Genomic DNA, 15,832 nt, shown 5'->3' on the forward strand with positions numbered 1-15,832 from the left:
AGCGGTCAAGATTGTTATGTTAACAGCTGTAAAATAGGAGGGGCAGGAAAGTAGAATTCTAGGAATGCTGGTGGAGGGGTCCAGACACACCTGCTTCCAGTTCCAGCTCCCCTCCCCATCAGCTGTGTGCCTTCAGGCAAATCCGGTGGCCCAGAGAACTGTCACAAAGCCCAAGCCTGGGAAGCACGGTGCCCCTTCCTCAGTAAATCCCTTGGGATCTTTGTCGTGGCCTCTTCACTGCATTTTTGCACAGTATTCCAACAAGCCTAACCAGTTTCTACCCACCCCACCCCATTCCATAAGTGACAAATTAGGTGTCAGCGGCTGACAGCAGGGACCAGTAGCAGTGACACAGGGAGCAAAAGAACTTGCAGAAACTGAAAATAGGCACAGGAGCTAGGACACAGCAGGCTGGGGACTTTAGAATGTGGGGCAGAAAGATTCCTCATGTCCGTGGGCCCTCACTGTGGTGATGCTGTTGACAGTGTCGGGTGTCATGATGACAGGTGGAATTGCGCCCAGTTCTCTCTGAGGAGGTGTCTGGTCTCAGGGCACACAGAGCAGCAGCAGTCTCCTCACGTGCCACAACTTAAGAAGCCCAGCATCTACTGGCCCAGTTGACAGCACCCTAAGCAGGCTCAGGGAGGGGTGACCCTCAACTGAGTTGTAAAGAGTGAGCATCACTTGAGTTCAGGAGTTTGAAACCAGCCTGGGCAGCATGACAAAACCCCATCTCTACAAAAGTACAAAAAAATTAGCTGGACGTGGCGGTACACACCTGTGGTCGCTGCTACGTGGGAACCTGAGGTGGATCACTTGAGCTCGGAAGACAGAGATGGCAGTGAGCGAAGATCACACCACTGCACTCCAGCCTGCGTAACATAGGGAGACCCTGTCTCAAATAAAAAAAAAAAAAAAAGAATGAGATCTCGCCAAGGGAAGGGAGGGAGAACATATTCCGGGCAGAGCATGACAAGAATGTGAGGCCCTGGGCAGCACATGAGGCCAAAGGTAAGCCAGACACCCCAAGGCAACCCTACTGGCTTCTAGGAGACTGGTCAAGAGGAAGGGAGAGGGCTGGGCTGGACCTTTCCCTGCCCTGGGGTGATGAGTCCCTTTGTGGGAGAGCATTCTGGGTCACCTTGCCCAGACCAGCAAGCCCAGAGCGGGGGCTGATGTTATATCCACATGCCTTTACTGCCTCTCCAGATTCAACAGAGCTTCGCTGAGCACCCATTAGACACATTCACTAATGCTCATTGCTTTTTTATCCTCTTTTTCCTTCAGTTTTCCTCCGCAAAGGTAACCCAGGCACCAGCTCGGTCTGTTCTTTAGGATCTTTTTTATTTTTATTTTTATGTTTTGAGACCGAGTCTCCCTCTGTCACTCAGGCTGGGGTGCAGTGACACGAACACAGCTCACTGCAGCCTTGACATCCCCACCCCCACTGTGCTCAAGCAATCCTCCTGATTCAGCCTCCCGTGTAGATGGCGCACACTGCCATGCCCGGCTAATTTTTTCATTTTTAGGGAGACAGAGTCTCACTTTGTTTCCTAGGCTGGTCTCAAACTCATGGCCTCAAGTGATCCTCCCGCCTGGGCCTCCCAAAGCGCTGAGATTATAGGCAGAAGCCACTGCTTCCACCCTGAGATCTTTTTCTGTGCATCTACATGCTTGTATTTTGACCCATAAAAATGATGTCCCTTGGCTGGGTATGGTGGCTCATGCCTGTGATCCTAGCACTTTGGGAAGTCGAGCTGGGAGGATCACTTGTAGTCAGTTTGAGGCTGCTGTGAGCTGTGATTGTGCCACTGCACTCCAGCCTGGGTGACAGAGCAAGACCCTAACCCTAAAAAATAAAAAAAAAAAAAAAAAAAAGCATTCCTTTGTGTAGGACTTTTCCTTCTATCAGTGTCATGTCTTTCTCCATCTTGCCCTTTTCCCACAACAATCTTGCTAGATCTGGCTAGATCACGTATAGATCGACCCCAAGTTCCTTAAGAACTGCATGATACTCTTCAGCGTGTGTTCATTTAGCCATCCCTAGTGGGCGGACACATAGGTTGTTTTTTTGCTCTTGCAAACAACGTGGCCTGCAGCTCCCTGTACAGCCTCGTAGGACACATGTGATAAACCGTTCTTACCGTTTGAATGTTCGTAGGCGCCACCCAGTCGCCTGCCAGCGTGCTGTGCACATTCACCTTCTGGGCAAAAGCGTTCATCAATGTTTCCCCATGCCTTCGCCATTATCATACTTTTTCCATTTTTGCCTATTTGATGATTTGGTAAGTGGTGGCTTCTCGTTGTTGCTTTAATGCCTGCTCCTTCTTTCATCTACTAAACAAATATTTACTGCACTCCTAGTATGTGCTAGGCACTGTGCTAAGTCCTGGAGATGCAGCAGTGAACAGCAGGGCCTCCTCGGTTCTCTTTACAAAGTGTGAGATGCACCTGAGACTCAGAGAGGTTGAGGAATAGTCCTGGGGTCACCCAGTGAGGGAATGGGGGAGCTGGGATTTGAAGCTGGGTCTGTGTGACGGCAGGGTTTGAGATAGTTTTCCTCTTAAATCATAGCTCACATGGGCATCTCTGCCAGGATCTGCCCTCTTGTCTGACCGCTCTGTTCCCCACCCTTCCTCAACCCAGGACCACTGCGTTTCCCCTTGGTGATCCCTCAGACCCTCAAGAGTGACAGCCCTGCGGGTAACACCACCACAGGACAGGCTGCACGTCACTGTTCCCCAGACCTCACCTCATTCCCCAGTAGCCCACTGAAATTAAATCTCTGAGTATCAAGATAGATGATCCCGCATACTGTCTTGCTGGCTGGGTTTGTTGTCTGTCTGTCTCCATTTCCTGAATTTGGGTCTCCAGCAGGCCTGCCCCCAACCTACTGCCACCTCCCCCAAGCTAAGTAAGTGAAAGCGTGAATCTGTGGTTGGATTTTTTTTTTCTGTCATCACCATGCATCTGACTGTACGAGGGTGGTGTGTATTGTGAGTGCTTGCTTACGTATGTGTTTCCTGTGGGAAGGGTCGGGGGAGGTGACTGAGAGCCTGCATACATGTGTAGGGGTGTGTGTGTGTGTATTTGGGGTCCGCATGTGAATGTGGGTCTCTGTGTCTGAGTGGGTTTGAACGGCCACTTCTTTGTATGTGTGGCCAGGAGGTCGAGACTCTGGGGAGTTATGATTGTGTATGTGACTCTCCGTGTTTGCGCCACTTTTGTGTTGCTCGTGTTGGTGTTGGTTTCAGGGAAATGTGGAGTTCAAGATAGGTCCATAAGCCACACGTGTGAGCCAGTCCATCGGCTTATAATAGAAGATCTGCCTTCAGTAATCATATCATAAAAGGACACTGCCCAGGAAGCAGGGAGGTCCTTTGGTGAGTGGGGCTCAAAGTCCCTGACTTTATGTCTAACCCTGTCTCCACTTCCTCCTTCAAAATGTGTTCCCCAGAAGGGCCTCCCAAACTCTTGCACTGATGTGTCAGTGACTGTCGTGGCTTAATGTGGCCTTACATTTTCAGTTGGGAACCAGGAAGTTTTGGACAAAACATGAATGTCTTATCTCAGACCTGCATGCCAGGAGTCCTTGACCAAGTCATTTCACCTCTGAGTCTCAGCTTCTTCATCTGTACAGTGGGACTAATCATGTCTCTTGCTGAGGAGTGTGGATTCCGTGGAAACATCTATGTCAAAACATCTGGCATCAAGTAGATGCTCAATAAATGTAGTTCCTGAGCCTGCGTCAGTGCTTCCCACACCCTCTCCTACTAGAAACAACCTGGAACACTTCCCTGCTGTGAGGGGAGGATAAAGGGACCCAAGGAAAGGAGACTGACAGTGACATTGAGTGACATTGGTCAGATGGACCAGGCCCTCTGTTGGATGCTTGCAGGTGCATTATCTCAATGAATCCCCACCAGGACCCCTCTAGGGAGGCACCGTTAGCCTCCCATTTTACAGAAAAGACCAGGATGCAGACGGGTGACATGACTTGCTCAAGGCCACACAGCTGAGATCTGAAAGAGGAACTTCCATGTCATGCCGCTGCCTGGGAGCGGCTCAGCAAAGCTTGGAATCCTGCAAGGTCTTCCCCAAGACACCTGGGTCCATTTCCCTCCCCTGCAGACACCCCATCACCACTCATTTCTACTCCTGCCCCACCCCGCCTTCACCTGCTCACCCCGTTCCTTCAGCCCAAACGCCAAATGCAGCACAAAAGAAAACAAAGTGACGCTGTGTCTGGTGCTGTGCTGGGCACCTTGTCACACACCAGGCTGCTGGGTACCCCGCCCCCAGCATGTCAGAATGGTGAGCCCATCAGACAGAGGAGGTGAGTGAGGCTCCGAGTGGTCTAGTCCCAGCCCCCTCAGCTAGGATAGTGAGAACCAGAGCAAACTTGAGTCTGACCCTAAAACCAAGGCTGGTGGGTATGAAGGTCAGAAGCCAAGTTACACAAGACCCTGACCATTCCCCAGTCCTTTAGTCTGGCAGCCGGTGTTCCTTCACGAAAATCTGCCTGGTACTTTTATTTTGTTTTTTTTTTTTGTTTGTTTGTTTTTCTTTTGAGACGGAGTCTCGCTCTGTCGCCCAGGCTGGAGTGCAGTGGCCGGATCTCAGCTCACTGCAAGCTCCACCTCCTGGGTTTACGCCATTCTCCTGCCTCAGCCTCCTGAGTAGCTGGGACTACAGGCCCACCACCTCACCCGGCTAGTTTTTTGTATTTTTTAGTAGAGACGGGGTTTCACCGTGTTAGCCGGGATGGTCTCTATCTCCTGACCTCGTGGTCCTCCCGTCTCGGCCTCCCAAAATGCTGGGATGCCTGGTACTTTTTATGCCATATTAATAGCAGAGGTTTACTGAGTGCCAAGCACTGAGCCCAGACACCATGTCACAGGCATGACACACTGACCTCTCCCAGTCCCCCAGCAAGGGTGCCCATTTTGCAGATGAGAGCAGGTTTTCCTAAGATTGATGGCCATAGCTGTCTCCACATCTACTTGGAAGCAGGGTTCTGTCTGGTTCATCCTTATCTTCCCTCCTTGGCCTTAGCCCAAAGCCCACACAAGTGGGTCCTCAGTAAATGTTTGCACAAGAGGAATGAGGAAGGCAGGACTCTGGGCATTATCTTGGGAGGAACCTCCGGCCCACCTGTTGGGGAAAATCTCTCCACTAGACCAGGCTGCCATTCTGCCAGTTGCTGTACCCTGTCCCATCCCCTGCAGTCCGGTCTCCACACAGCAGCCGCACCACTTTGAGAACACACACCAGGCGGCCGGGCATGGTGGCTCACACCTGTAATCCCAGCACTTTGGGAGGCCAAGGCAGGTGAATCACTTGAAGTCAGGAGTTTGAGACCAGCCTGACCAACATGGTGAAACCTCATCTCCACTAAAAAAAAATACAAAAATTGAGGTGTGGGGGGAAAGGGGAGGGAGAGCAGTAGGACAAATACCTAATGCATGCGGGGTTTAAAACCTAGATGACGGGTTGATGGGTGCAGCAAACCACCAAGGCACATGTATTCCTACGTAACAAACCTGCATGTTCAGCACATGTATCCCAGAACTTAAAGTAAAATGAAATTAAAAAAAGCAGTGACAGAACGCCTGCACAGTGGGGAAAAAAACATAAAAATTAGCCAGGTGTGGCGGGGCCTGTAATCCCAGCTACTCGGGAGGCTGAGGCAGGAGAATCGCTTGAACCCATTAGGCGGAGGTTACAATGAGCTGAGATGACGCCACTGCCCTCCAGCCTGGGCAACAGAGCGAGAAGTCAAAAATAGCTAGGCATGGTGGTACATGTCATGCTACTCAGGAACCTGAAGCGGGAGGATAGCTTGAGCCTGGGAGATCAAGGCTACAGTGAGCCATGATTGCATCACTAAACCCCAACCTGGGAGACAGTGAGATGGTCGCAAAAAAAAAAAAAAAAAAAAACACACACACACACCAGACTATCAACTCACCCAGCTGAGACCCTCCCCTGACTTCTCACACCAAGAATAATGTCCAAACTCCTTCCTGCAGAGCTTGGTCCAACGCTGGCATGGTCTGGCCCCTGCCTGGTGCCCCTAGCTCATGTCCCAGCACCTTCAGATTGTATGCCAGCTCCTCTGCAACACAAGTTCTAACCCAGGCTCGTTCCCTCACGGGGACATGACATCACCCTGCTCCCTTGATACAGCTCATTCTGACAACTCTTGTGTTTGGACTGTAAGTTCCATGAGGGCAGGGCCTTGTATGTTCTCTAGTTCTGTTCCCAGAGCCCAGCACAGCCCCTGAACAGACTTTGGTCCCTTAGTAGAAGTTGGTTGAAATGGCCGCTTTGAGGAACGTTGAGGTTGGTACTATATTACAGAATCAGCAAGTAAGGCTCAGAGGTTGGTCACAGTTCAGGGTCACACAGCGTGGACGAAAGATGAGCCAGGATTCAAACTCAGGATGCTCTGAATTGCAAAAGGCACGTTCTGAACCCCTTCTTCCTGTCTCCTTGGGCTACATACATGTGGATCACATGAATAGAGTATGGACCTGTGCGCATCTTGTGTGTCCACATATGTACACACCCATGTGGGAGTGTACAGGGCAAAAGATTGTTATCCAAGCCGAGTGGACTCCGCAGGCTTCTTGGCAGCCCACCCCCATTCATTTCTGCCCCTGTGCAGGCCCCCAAAACACGTAACACCTTTATTAGTGAAATCAAAATGACTCTAAAACGACTACTCAGTGATAGTCTTCCAGGGTACAAGCTTTAATTAGTGTTGAGTAGAAATCACCATAGTAACATGTTCCTGCAAGAAGATTGACTTCATCCTAGCATTCTATGCATGATAGCGTTTCTCATTTGGGTGAAACACGCAGGAACAAGCCAAGAAGTGCAATCTTGTTAGTTGGATTTCCGTCCTAAGGGATAAGAGTGGGAAAGGAACTTTTAATAGCTGAGCACTTCATGAAGCCGCAGACCTCCTGTAGGTCTTACAGCTACTCATTTGTGATTGAATATGGGGCGTAGATAGAGTTTAGACTACCGTCAGTGTCCATTTGTCATCCATCCATTTATTAGTTCACCCATTCCATTCATTTATTCAACATTTCTTTCCCATTCTATCGCATTAGTCTAGATATCTATTCTTCCATCTATCAGTTCATTCAATTACTCCATATTACTCTATTAAGATAAATTTATCAACATCATGCCTTCATCTGAACTAGCCTTCCTAGCCAACCGTTATTTAACCAATCAGATCAACCCATCAAAACTTTTACATCTATTTAACTCTATATCCAACCAATTCATGTCCACCAACCATATTCTTCCAACTAATCATCTACCTAACCAACCAATAACGAGTGAACCAGTGCATTCATCCATTTATTCATCATCCAGCTAATCACATCCAAACTTCCTATCATTCAACCAATGCATTCTTCCAACTGCCCTATTACCTATTTATTATTTACCCACCCAGTCATCTACCCAACCTCTCAACCCAATTCATGCTTCCATCTAGCTAATCTTTCTATCCTCCTAATCAACCCATTGTTTCTCTTCTCCCTCTTCATCCTTGCCTGTGGTTCCTCTGTGACCTGGCTGCAGCCTTCCTCTCACTTCCCCCAAGGTCTGCTCCCCATCATCTGTGGGCTCTGTGGCCCTTCCCCACCTCCTTAAAGGATACCTGAGCTCCGCTTCTTGGTTTTGTACACCTGCTGGATCCTCTTGGCCATTTTTTTCTTGTTCAGCTTGCTTTCCAAGTTCTTTCTGTTCTTGGGGCAGCTGCTGTGCAGGATGGTGGGCCGCGTGGGAGAGTGGTGGGAGTTCATGGTCTTTTTGTGGCGCTTTGGTGGTGGGCTGGCGTTGGGACTCTGGCTCTGGCAGCCGGATGAACTGTGGGCTCCGCTTGGGTTCTGGTGGCTGGTCGGGCTCTGGCTAGAGCTCCGGCTCCGGCTGCCACCCTGGCTCTGTCTGCAACTCTGGCTGAAGGTCTGGCAGTGGTGGGTGCAGGTGCACGGGCTGCGGCTTTGGGGCCGAGAGTTGCTGTGGAGCTGGGTGTGGGTGATAGGAAGGCTGTGAGTCTTGGTGTCCATAGGAGGCCACGTTTGGAGGGACAGGGCCTCCTCCTTGTCCTCTCCCAGCAGGCCTAGCTTTACAGAGGCCCTGGCAGCCCCTGGTTATATAGTTGGGGCTGATTATGATGGCACAGGCCACAGCAGTGTGACAGATGTGGCCCAGCCAAGACAAATCTCCCTACCCGTTACCCTCACCCCCAGGCTGGGGCAGCCCTCAGGGGTACCCTGGGGGTAGTCCCAGCTGCTGGTTCAGGGTAGGAGCCCTTGGGTCAGATTAAACTGAGTCTGCATCCCAGATCTGCTTTTTCTACATGGTCAGCCCTGGGGATTCGCCTAAACAAGTCCCAGTTTCCCCATCTCTCCAGAGTAGAGACAATAATTGTACTGACCTCATTTAGACATTAGAAGAATTATTAATAAAGGAGAAAATTTATATCAAGGAGTTAGCTCAGGCCCAGCCCACAGTAAGAGCTCAGTAAATATCACTGACCAGCATCATCAGGTCTTTTTCTTAACTTCCTGGGCAGCTTGGGTGCTAGGAGTGCAGCCTTGACCCTAGTGATGGCAGCTGAATGGTGGGCAGTTGTGAAGACAGATGACTAGTGCCCAGATGATGGGGAGGTGATGAATTGACCAGATGGCTTGGTGGATGGATGAAAGATGAATAACCACATGGTCCAAGGGGTGGTCCTGGGGCTCGCCCGGCAAGCCTACCTCCCCAGCCAGATGTGAAGTCGGGAGATTCAGAGCCAAGTTCAAATCCCAGTTTGCAATGATGTTCAATCTTGGGTAGGCCATTGTGATTTCTGAGGCTTAGTTGCCTTATGTGACAAAGGGGTGTCTTTGCTTCTTTCCTGGTATTCTTGTGAGCCTAAGATGCTTGTCAAGCTACAGGAGGTCCTTGGAAACCCATCTCTCTCCTTCAGTTTCTGTCTCTTGATTCTCTTCCCATCCCTGCTAACGAAGCCTCGCCATACCATTTGAATCATGCTGTCCCTGCTCAAACACTCCAGCACCTCGAGAAGAAAACCCAGACTTATGTTTGAACACCAGGCCATTTGATCTTCTAGTGTTTGGGTTTCCATCTAGAGCCCTCCACCCATCCCCGTCTTGGCCGATGCCTTTGAGCTTAGCCCTTGTCCTGTACTTTCCCACTTGTCTCTGCATGGAACTCCCTCTGTCTGTGTCTCCCCTCTCTGAGCAGGTCCCCAGCCCAAGCCAACCTCTCACTCTGCCCATGTGCAACTTTGCCTCTTGCTCTGAGAATGTGCAATCATCCACTTTTATGGAAGTTTTTTTTCTTTTTCTTTTTTGAGAAAGGGTCTTGCTCCGTTGCCCAGGCTAGAGTGCAGTGGCACTATTACAGCTCACTGCAGCTTCCACCTCCTGGACTCAGGTGATCCTCCCACCTCAGCCTCCCAAGTAGCTGTGACTACAGATGCATGCCACCACACCAGTCTAATTTTTTTATTTTTTTGTAGAGATGGGGGTCTCACTTTGTTGCTTAGGTGGTTCCTGAACTCATGAGCTCAAGATATCCTCCTGCTTTGGCCTCCCAAAGTGCTGGGACTACAGGCCTGAGCCAATATGCCCAGCCTTTGCAGTTTATTTCTGAATAAACATGTCAAATTTCTCACAGTGAAAACTGCTTTCATTTACTGAATGCTTTCTACATGGCTGTGCTCTGGGCCTCACCCTCTCCAGGCAGCTTTGCCCTCAGACCTCACAATGACCCTTTGTAGTGGACTGAATGGCAGCCCCCAAAAATCTATGTCCACGTTGTAACTCCTAGAACCTGTCAGTGTGATATTTGGAAAAGGAATCTTTGCAGATGTAATTAAGCTAAGAATCTTGAGATAAGCATGTTGGCTTAGCATTGGATTTAGGGCCCACCCTAAATCCAATGACAAACGTCCTTATGAGAGACAGAAGAGGCGTCACCCAGGCAGAAGAGGAAACCATGTAAAGATGGAGACAAGCTTGGAGTTCTGTGAGCTAGAGGAGGCAAGGAAGGATTCGCTGCTAAGGCCTCGGGAGGGAGATCGGCCCAGCTGGCACCTCGACTTCAGACTTCCGGCCTCCAGAACTGCAGAGAATACATTTCTGTTGTTTTAGCCACCGAGTTTGTGGCCATTTGGTATGACAGCCCCAGGAAACTAATGCACCCCGTGAGGCAGGTACAATGATTGCGTTTAGCAAAGATGGAACAGGCTCAGAGAGGTGGAGTCACCAGCCCAGAGTCCCTTGGCTGATCAGGGACAGAGCCAGTCATATTCAGGTCTGGCTGCCTCTCAAGGTCAGTAAGGGATTCTCAGTGATTAGAGGGACACCTGCGGCAGGGTTCTCAGGGCCCTGCCTTGGGTGGGCTCAGCAGGTCCGGTTGTGGGGTGTGTGCTAGACCAAGCCGTGAAGAGTTTCTGGGTCTCTGGACCCCTTCCCATGGCCTGCTGCTCCTCCACTGCCAAGGCCCCACTTCCCCACCCTCAAGCACGTAGCCTGGAATGGAGATCGTGGCCTGCCATCAACCAGCCTCTCCTCCACACACCTTTCCAGTCCTCCCAGGGAGGGCTGACCTCTGCCAGCAGCAGGTGTGCAGCACATCACATACCTGTCCTCGCACCTAAGACTGTGAACTCTCTCCCAGGACGGCAGGGACTGCGTTTTATTCATACCAGGTCCCCTCGTGACTAGCACCATGTGGGGCATACAGCAGGGGCTCGGCTCTTGTTTCCTGGGCAAATGAATGGGTGGGTGGACCTTCGGGCCTTGGACAAAAGGACAAAGCTGACCAACCGCATCATTTGTGGGGCTGGGAGTATTGGGGTAACGGCCTCCTCTGCCCTAGGCCATTGCAGGGCAGAGCAGTGGCCTCTCCTCAGGGTAGCCCAAGGCCCCTTCTTACCCTCAAACATGGACCCCAGAGGAACCCAGGCTTCCCTGAAAGTCCCCCGGCCCCCAGCCCCACTGCCGCGGTACCAACTAGGGTGTCCTCAGGGACAGGGGATCAGCTGATCAGGAGAATTAGCTCAAGGTGGCTGGCGCTTGGAGGACTGTGAGGGAATGTGGTGGAGATCACATTTGTCCCTTCTTTGGGGTGGAAGGAGTGAGGGAGGAGCCGGCGGTAGGGTGGGCGGCAGACGCATTCTGAAGCTCCCTGCAGAAAGCGCACCAAGCCCAGAGCGAGAGGATGCGGCCTAGGTTCTGCATCTGTACCCAGTCGCCTCCCTGGGCCTCTTTTGCCTACTGCTCTCATGGGGCACTGTCTCTGCCCCCAGGGCTAGACCCCTTGAAGAAGGCAGGAGTGAGCTTCCAGGTAGGGGTGCAGATGGTCGCCAGCAGCATAGACTCGCAGTGGAAGAGTCCGCAGCCAAAAAGGACCCAGAGGAAACCACCATGACCCCAGCAACGATCCCTGTCATAGTTCAGTACTGACTGGTGGTGCCAGGCCTGGTCCCACCTAGCCCTTGAGCTAATTCCCCTGATCAGGTGACCCATGAGTAGCTATTAGCTTCCCCCAAATGCCAGGAGGGGCAGGCTGAGGCTCAAAGACACCAGTGACTTGCTCAAGGGCACGCAGCTAGCAGAAAAGAAATTTGATCCCAGGTCTGCTGAACTCCCAAGCCAGTGTTCTTAAAAGACTGCCCGTGGTTGGGGCGGCACCGTGGGGACTGCGATGAAGGCAGTTACCCTGTCCTGCTGGGTGCCCTCGGTTGGGGTGTGCTGGGACTAGGAGAGGAATTTCCCCTGTCCCAAAAACAGGAAGATTCGGCTGAGATGATTTCCCCTCCCAAAGCCCCTGAACCTCTGGCTGGGGCTTGGGAACAAGGTCATCGAGCCCTGCTCTTCAGCATTCCTCGGCAGCTGGCTTCCCTCCACGTGCAGCCACACACATGCATTCACACACGTGCACACATGGGACCAGAAGGGATAGGGCGAGGGGAAACCAGAGACAGGGAGAATTCCTCAGAGACTTTTTATTGACTCTTCTCTGAACACGGTCGCCGGAGCAGCAGAGGGTGTCCCTTCCTGGGCCTTCGTCACGGGTCAGGAGTGTGTCTCCTTGGACTCGGGGCTCTGCTGGGCCTCGGCGTTGTCCTCCTGGGCCTCCTCCTGCCGCTCAGGCTCCATCAGCAGCAGCTTGCCCTGCACTGGCAGCTCCTCTTCCTCCTCCTCTTCCCCTTCCTCCTCCTCTTCCTCACCCTCTGATGACAAGGAGAAGTTATCCTGACTCACGCAGGCCACGAGCTTCTTCATGGAGGATTCGTGGCCCCGGCCGTGGCCCATGCTGTGGCCCATACTGTGGCCTGTGCTGTGGCCTGGGCCGTGGCCTGGGCTGTGGCATGTGTTGAGCTTGGCACAGCGGGAACCCATGGTCCACGTTGCCTGTCTCTCTGGACAAGGAGGTGAGGTGGCTGGTGAAGGGGCTGTGAGTGGGGGCAGGATGCTGACATCACAAAGGGAGCCCGCCCCCACTCGGAATCCTGGGTCTGAGCCAACAGCTAACTCAGACCTCAGCCCACTGGCAGCTCCCAGCCCTCACAGGGAAGGTCTGCAAGGCTGAGCGTTGGGGCCAGTGCAGATACTGACACCATAGACCTCATTTGCCCTGGAGAAAGTTTCCCTTGTAGCTGGGATGGGAGTTAGAGACTGAATTTCTAGAAGCAGAAGGGGCACACACAGACTCCTCCCCACATCCCAGAAATCGCCAGCCAGAGAGAGCTGTGTCGAGTTTCTTGACTCTGACCCTTGGAAATAAATCATCCAGCTGTGTACTTAAGTGTATGCACTGTGTAAGCTCTACTTCATAAAACTCAGGAACCCTTGGAACGCTTCCTTCGGGGGCCTGAAAGTGTGAAATCTTCTTGAAAAGCAACAGCTCCTAAGCTTTTTCTGTTTGTCCAAGGCAAGGGCACAGGCCAGAAACCAAGCTGGGATGAACAAGGGGTTGCTTTGTCCCTGACTGATACAAGATGAATGCCACCAACCAGATGCCACTCTGCCCAGGTCAGGGTGTAGTGACAACCTCTTAAGTGTTTTAGGGCCACAGGTCTCTTTGAAGACATCATGGAGCTGCCCCTTGGCAAGGCTCCCCATCTGTGTGGCACAATTTCAGCAGGCGGGGAGGGGTTTTAGGACTTTGTCTTTTATACATTGAAATGAGTCTTTTGTACACTGCAGTGGTATTTTTTAAATTTAAATTTTTTCAGGCCAGGCATGGTGGCTCACACCTGTAATCCAAGCACTTTGGAAGGCGAGGCAGGTGGGTCGTCTGAGGTCAGAAGTTCGAGACCAGCCCAGCCAACATCGTGAAATCCTGTCTTTACTAAAAATACCCCCCCCCCAAAATTTTTTAAGCTCCTCCAGCTACTCCGGAGGTTAGGCAGGAGAATCACTTGAACCCAGGAGGTGCAGGTTGCAGTAAGCCAAGATCTCACCACTGCACTCCAGCCTGGGTGACAAGAGCAAAACTCCATCTCAAAAAAAAAAAAAAAAAAAAGAAATAAAATATGTATGTTTTTTTTTTTCATTTTTTTCCAGAAACTCATTACTTCTTAAAGATTGGTCATTTCTGAGCACCAGGAATCCATTTTCCAACATATGGATTGGATCTTGCCAGTTTTATCCCCCCAGTCCTCAGTGGCTGTGGTTGGCTAAATGCCCATCCTGATCCTGGAATCTATGACGTAAGGATTGTGAGATGGGGAGATTATCCTGGGTTGTCCAGAAAGTCCGTCAGTGCAATCACAAGGGTCCTTGATTTCAGACAGGAGTGATGCAGCCACATGCAGGCAGCAAGGATCAGATTCTCCCTGGGTCTCCAGAGGCCTCAGACAGCACAGGCTTCACACAGCCCAGCCCATTACTCTGCATTCATCTACTCCTTGCCTTTTGCCCCCTCTGTGCTGACCAAGTAGTTGCTGGAGCACGCCAGACCTGCTCCCCACCTTGAAGCTCTTGCCTGTACTGCTCCTCTGCCCACACCGTTTACACTTCCAACCACCCAGCACTCAAGATAGGTTGTGTTTTTAAACTGTGGCACACAGAAAGCCTTTTAAATATGGCCACAAGGTGCCTTGACATCTTTGTGACTTAATTAGGGCTCAATCTATTCTAACCATTTTCTCCTTTCATGGGGTACGATCAGGTTTTTCACTGGAGGGGGATCCAGGCCTTTGACTCCATGGAAGGATGTGCGATAGGACAGCATCACAGGGTGGCCTCCCAGGCACAGTGACCCTCTCCTAGGCGCCCTCAGAGTGGCAGAGCTCCCGCCCTACCCGCCCCTGAGGAAGGACTGCAGAGAAGCTTCTTCCCACCCTGGGCATGAGGGAAGCCAGGTTTGTGTGATTCATGCGAAGGAAATGTGATTCGTGCAAAGGAAACCCAACAGGCCAGCAAGTGTCTTGTCAAGCTTTATTGGGCAGGTGACTTTTGCTCATTTCACTCAGATCTTGTGTACTTCTCAGCGGCAACTCAGGGCCTGAGCATTTGATGTAGGGGAGTTGCTATGGCCTCACTTGGTGTTTCTTGGGCAGGTGACTTTCTCTTAACTTCCAGCTGGGGGCTTGAGCATTTGATGGAGGGGAATTGCTATGGCCTCTCTTGGTGTTTCTTGGGCAGGTGACTTTTTCTTAATTTCCAGCCGGAGGTGAGGGGCCCAAGAAGCTTAGTACCTTCTGCATCTTCTCCTCCTGGTTCTGCAACCTTTTGGGAAAGAAAGTTCTGGTTGAGGGAGGCACCTAGGGACTCTGGGTGGGGATAGGGGTTGGGGGCTGGAGCCTTTGTCAGGGGGGGTGGGTCCCAGCCTCCCTCCTGTGCCTGGGATGGTAAGGGACGTGCAGGGCAAGGCAGGGGCATGGGCAGACCTCTGCGATGCCTCCTCCGTTGCCTGCAGGAGCGTCTTCTGCGCCTTCTGCAGGAGCGATGCCGCCGTCTGTGGATCCGGTGCAGCCTCCTTCGAGAGCAGCGCCTGCTCCTATGGTGAGAGTAGCCTTGGTGGGTCCTTTCGTAGACCTCGACGTTCTCTGGGCTCAGCCCCTGCTCCTCTTGGCCGTTGTGTCCTTGCTCTTGTCCATGCAGCTGCTGCCCGTGCACCTCCTGCGGGCGTTCGCTCAGGCTCCTCATGCGGTATCGGACCATGGTGTTGGGAGAGCTGGTGGCTCCTGGGCTGAGGCTGCAGTGGGCCCTGGGGTGGGGGAGGAGGGCTGAGGCCTGCCCACCTGCCCTTGGTGTTACTGTTGGTCTGGTCTGTGAGGCTCCCCGGAAGCTTGTATATAAAGGGGGCGCCCACTATGACTCGGCGGCCCCGCCCTGTCCCCACCCTGCCCACCCTCCTCTGTGAGGGCAGCACAGGGCCAGGGGTCACAGCTAGCAGGGCCCTGGCACCCAAGCTGCAGGGCTGGAAGGGTGAGAGACCCCCTTGCCTTGCCTGTAAAGTGTGTCCTCTGTCTCTTGCAGCAGGTGCAACCATACAGATGACAGGTGTTTTATTGTCTAATGCAAGCCCTCATCTCCCCAAGCCCGTGGGCACGCACACTGTCACTTGGAATCTCTGTGCACACAGTTTACTGTTTAGATGGTAACAGCAGCAGATAGTTCCCTAATAACTCCTATGTGCCAAGCATTGACTCATTTATTTCCCATACATTCACTCATTTTCTCTCTCTCTCTCTCTTTTTTTTTTTTTTTTTTTTTTTTTGTCATTTTTTTTTCCCCAGGCTGGAGTGCAGTTGTGCAATCATAGATCATTGCAACCTCTA

General features: G+C 51.8%; 3 protein-coding genes and 1 pseudogene across 7 annotated transcripts; all 4 read right to left on the reverse strand.

Annotated features, from left to right (window-relative positions):
- Positions 1-6,735: 6,735 nt before the first annotated feature.
- Positions 6,736-8,147, reverse strand: TNP2 (transition protein 2). The gene is made up of 2 exons (XM_023231095.2): positions 7,682-8,147; positions 6,736-6,908 (listed from the first exon to the last, which is right to left on the reverse strand). The coding sequence occupies exons 1-2, from the start codon at positions 8,088-8,090 to the stop codon at positions 6,892-6,894; spliced, it is 426 nt and encodes a 141-aa protein (XP_023086863.1). The 5' UTR covers positions 8,091-8,147; the 3' UTR covers positions 6,736-6,891.
- A 3,890-nt stretch (positions 8,148-12,037) lies between these two features.
- Positions 12,038-12,471, reverse strand: PRM3 (protamine 3). The gene has a single exon (XM_023231096.2). The coding sequence runs from the start codon at positions 12,441-12,443 to the stop codon at positions 12,117-12,119; it is 327 nt and encodes a 108-aa protein (XP_023086864.1). The 5' UTR covers positions 12,444-12,471; the 3' UTR covers positions 12,038-12,116.
- Positions 12,472-12,962: 491 nt separating this feature from the next.
- On the reverse strand, positions 12,963-13,086 carry LOC111555257 (annotated as a pseudogene).
- Positions 13,087-14,472: 1,386 nt separating this feature from the next.
- Positions 14,473-15,316, reverse strand: PRM2 (protamine 2). 5 transcript variants are annotated; one of them, XM_023231101.2, is made up of 2 exons: positions 14,983-15,316; positions 14,473-14,746 (listed from the first exon to the last, which is right to left on the reverse strand). In XM_023231101.2, exons 1-2 carry the CDS (start codon positions 15,210-15,212, stop codon positions 14,740-14,742), a joined length of 237 nt encoding a protein of 78 aa, XP_023086869.1. In that variant the 5' UTR covers positions 15,213-15,316; the 3' UTR covers positions 14,473-14,739. The 5 variants fall into 5 exon arrangements, with proteins under 5 accessions (XP_023086869.1, XP_023086867.1, XP_023086868.1 ...); XM_023231099.2 differs by having other exon boundaries at positions 14,473-14,770; positions 14,939-15,316; XM_023231100.1 differs by having other exon boundaries at positions 14,473-14,777; positions 14,939-15,316.
- Between the last annotated feature and the right edge of the window lie 516 nt (positions 15,317-15,832).

The sequence above is a fragment of the Piliocolobus tephrosceles genome, chromosome 17 (genome assembly GCF_002776525.5).
Source record: "Piliocolobus tephrosceles isolate RC106 chromosome 17, ASM277652v3, whole genome shotgun sequence".
NCBI classification, from domain to species: domain Eukaryota; kingdom Metazoa; phylum Chordata; class Mammalia; order Primates; family Cercopithecidae; genus Piliocolobus; species Piliocolobus tephrosceles.

Excerpts from the sequence above, each read along its gene's own strand:
- TNP2 (XM_023231095.2), bottom strand. The coding sequence starts at position 8,090 with ATGGACACCAAGACTCACAGCCTTCCTATCACCCACACCCAGCTCCAC.
- PRM2 (XM_023231097.2), bottom strand. The coding sequence starts at position 15,212 with ATGGTCCGATACCGCATGAGGAGCCTGAGCGAACGCCCGCAGGAGGTG. Across the intron at positions 14,778-14,891 it reads CACGTCCCTTACCATCCCAG|GTTGCAGAACCAGGAGGAGA; the intron begins GCACAGGAGGGA and ends CTTTCCCAAAAG.
- PRM3 (XM_023231096.2), bottom strand. The coding sequence starts at position 12,443 with ATGGGTTCCCGCTGTGCCAAGCTCAACACATGCCACAGCCCAGGCCAC.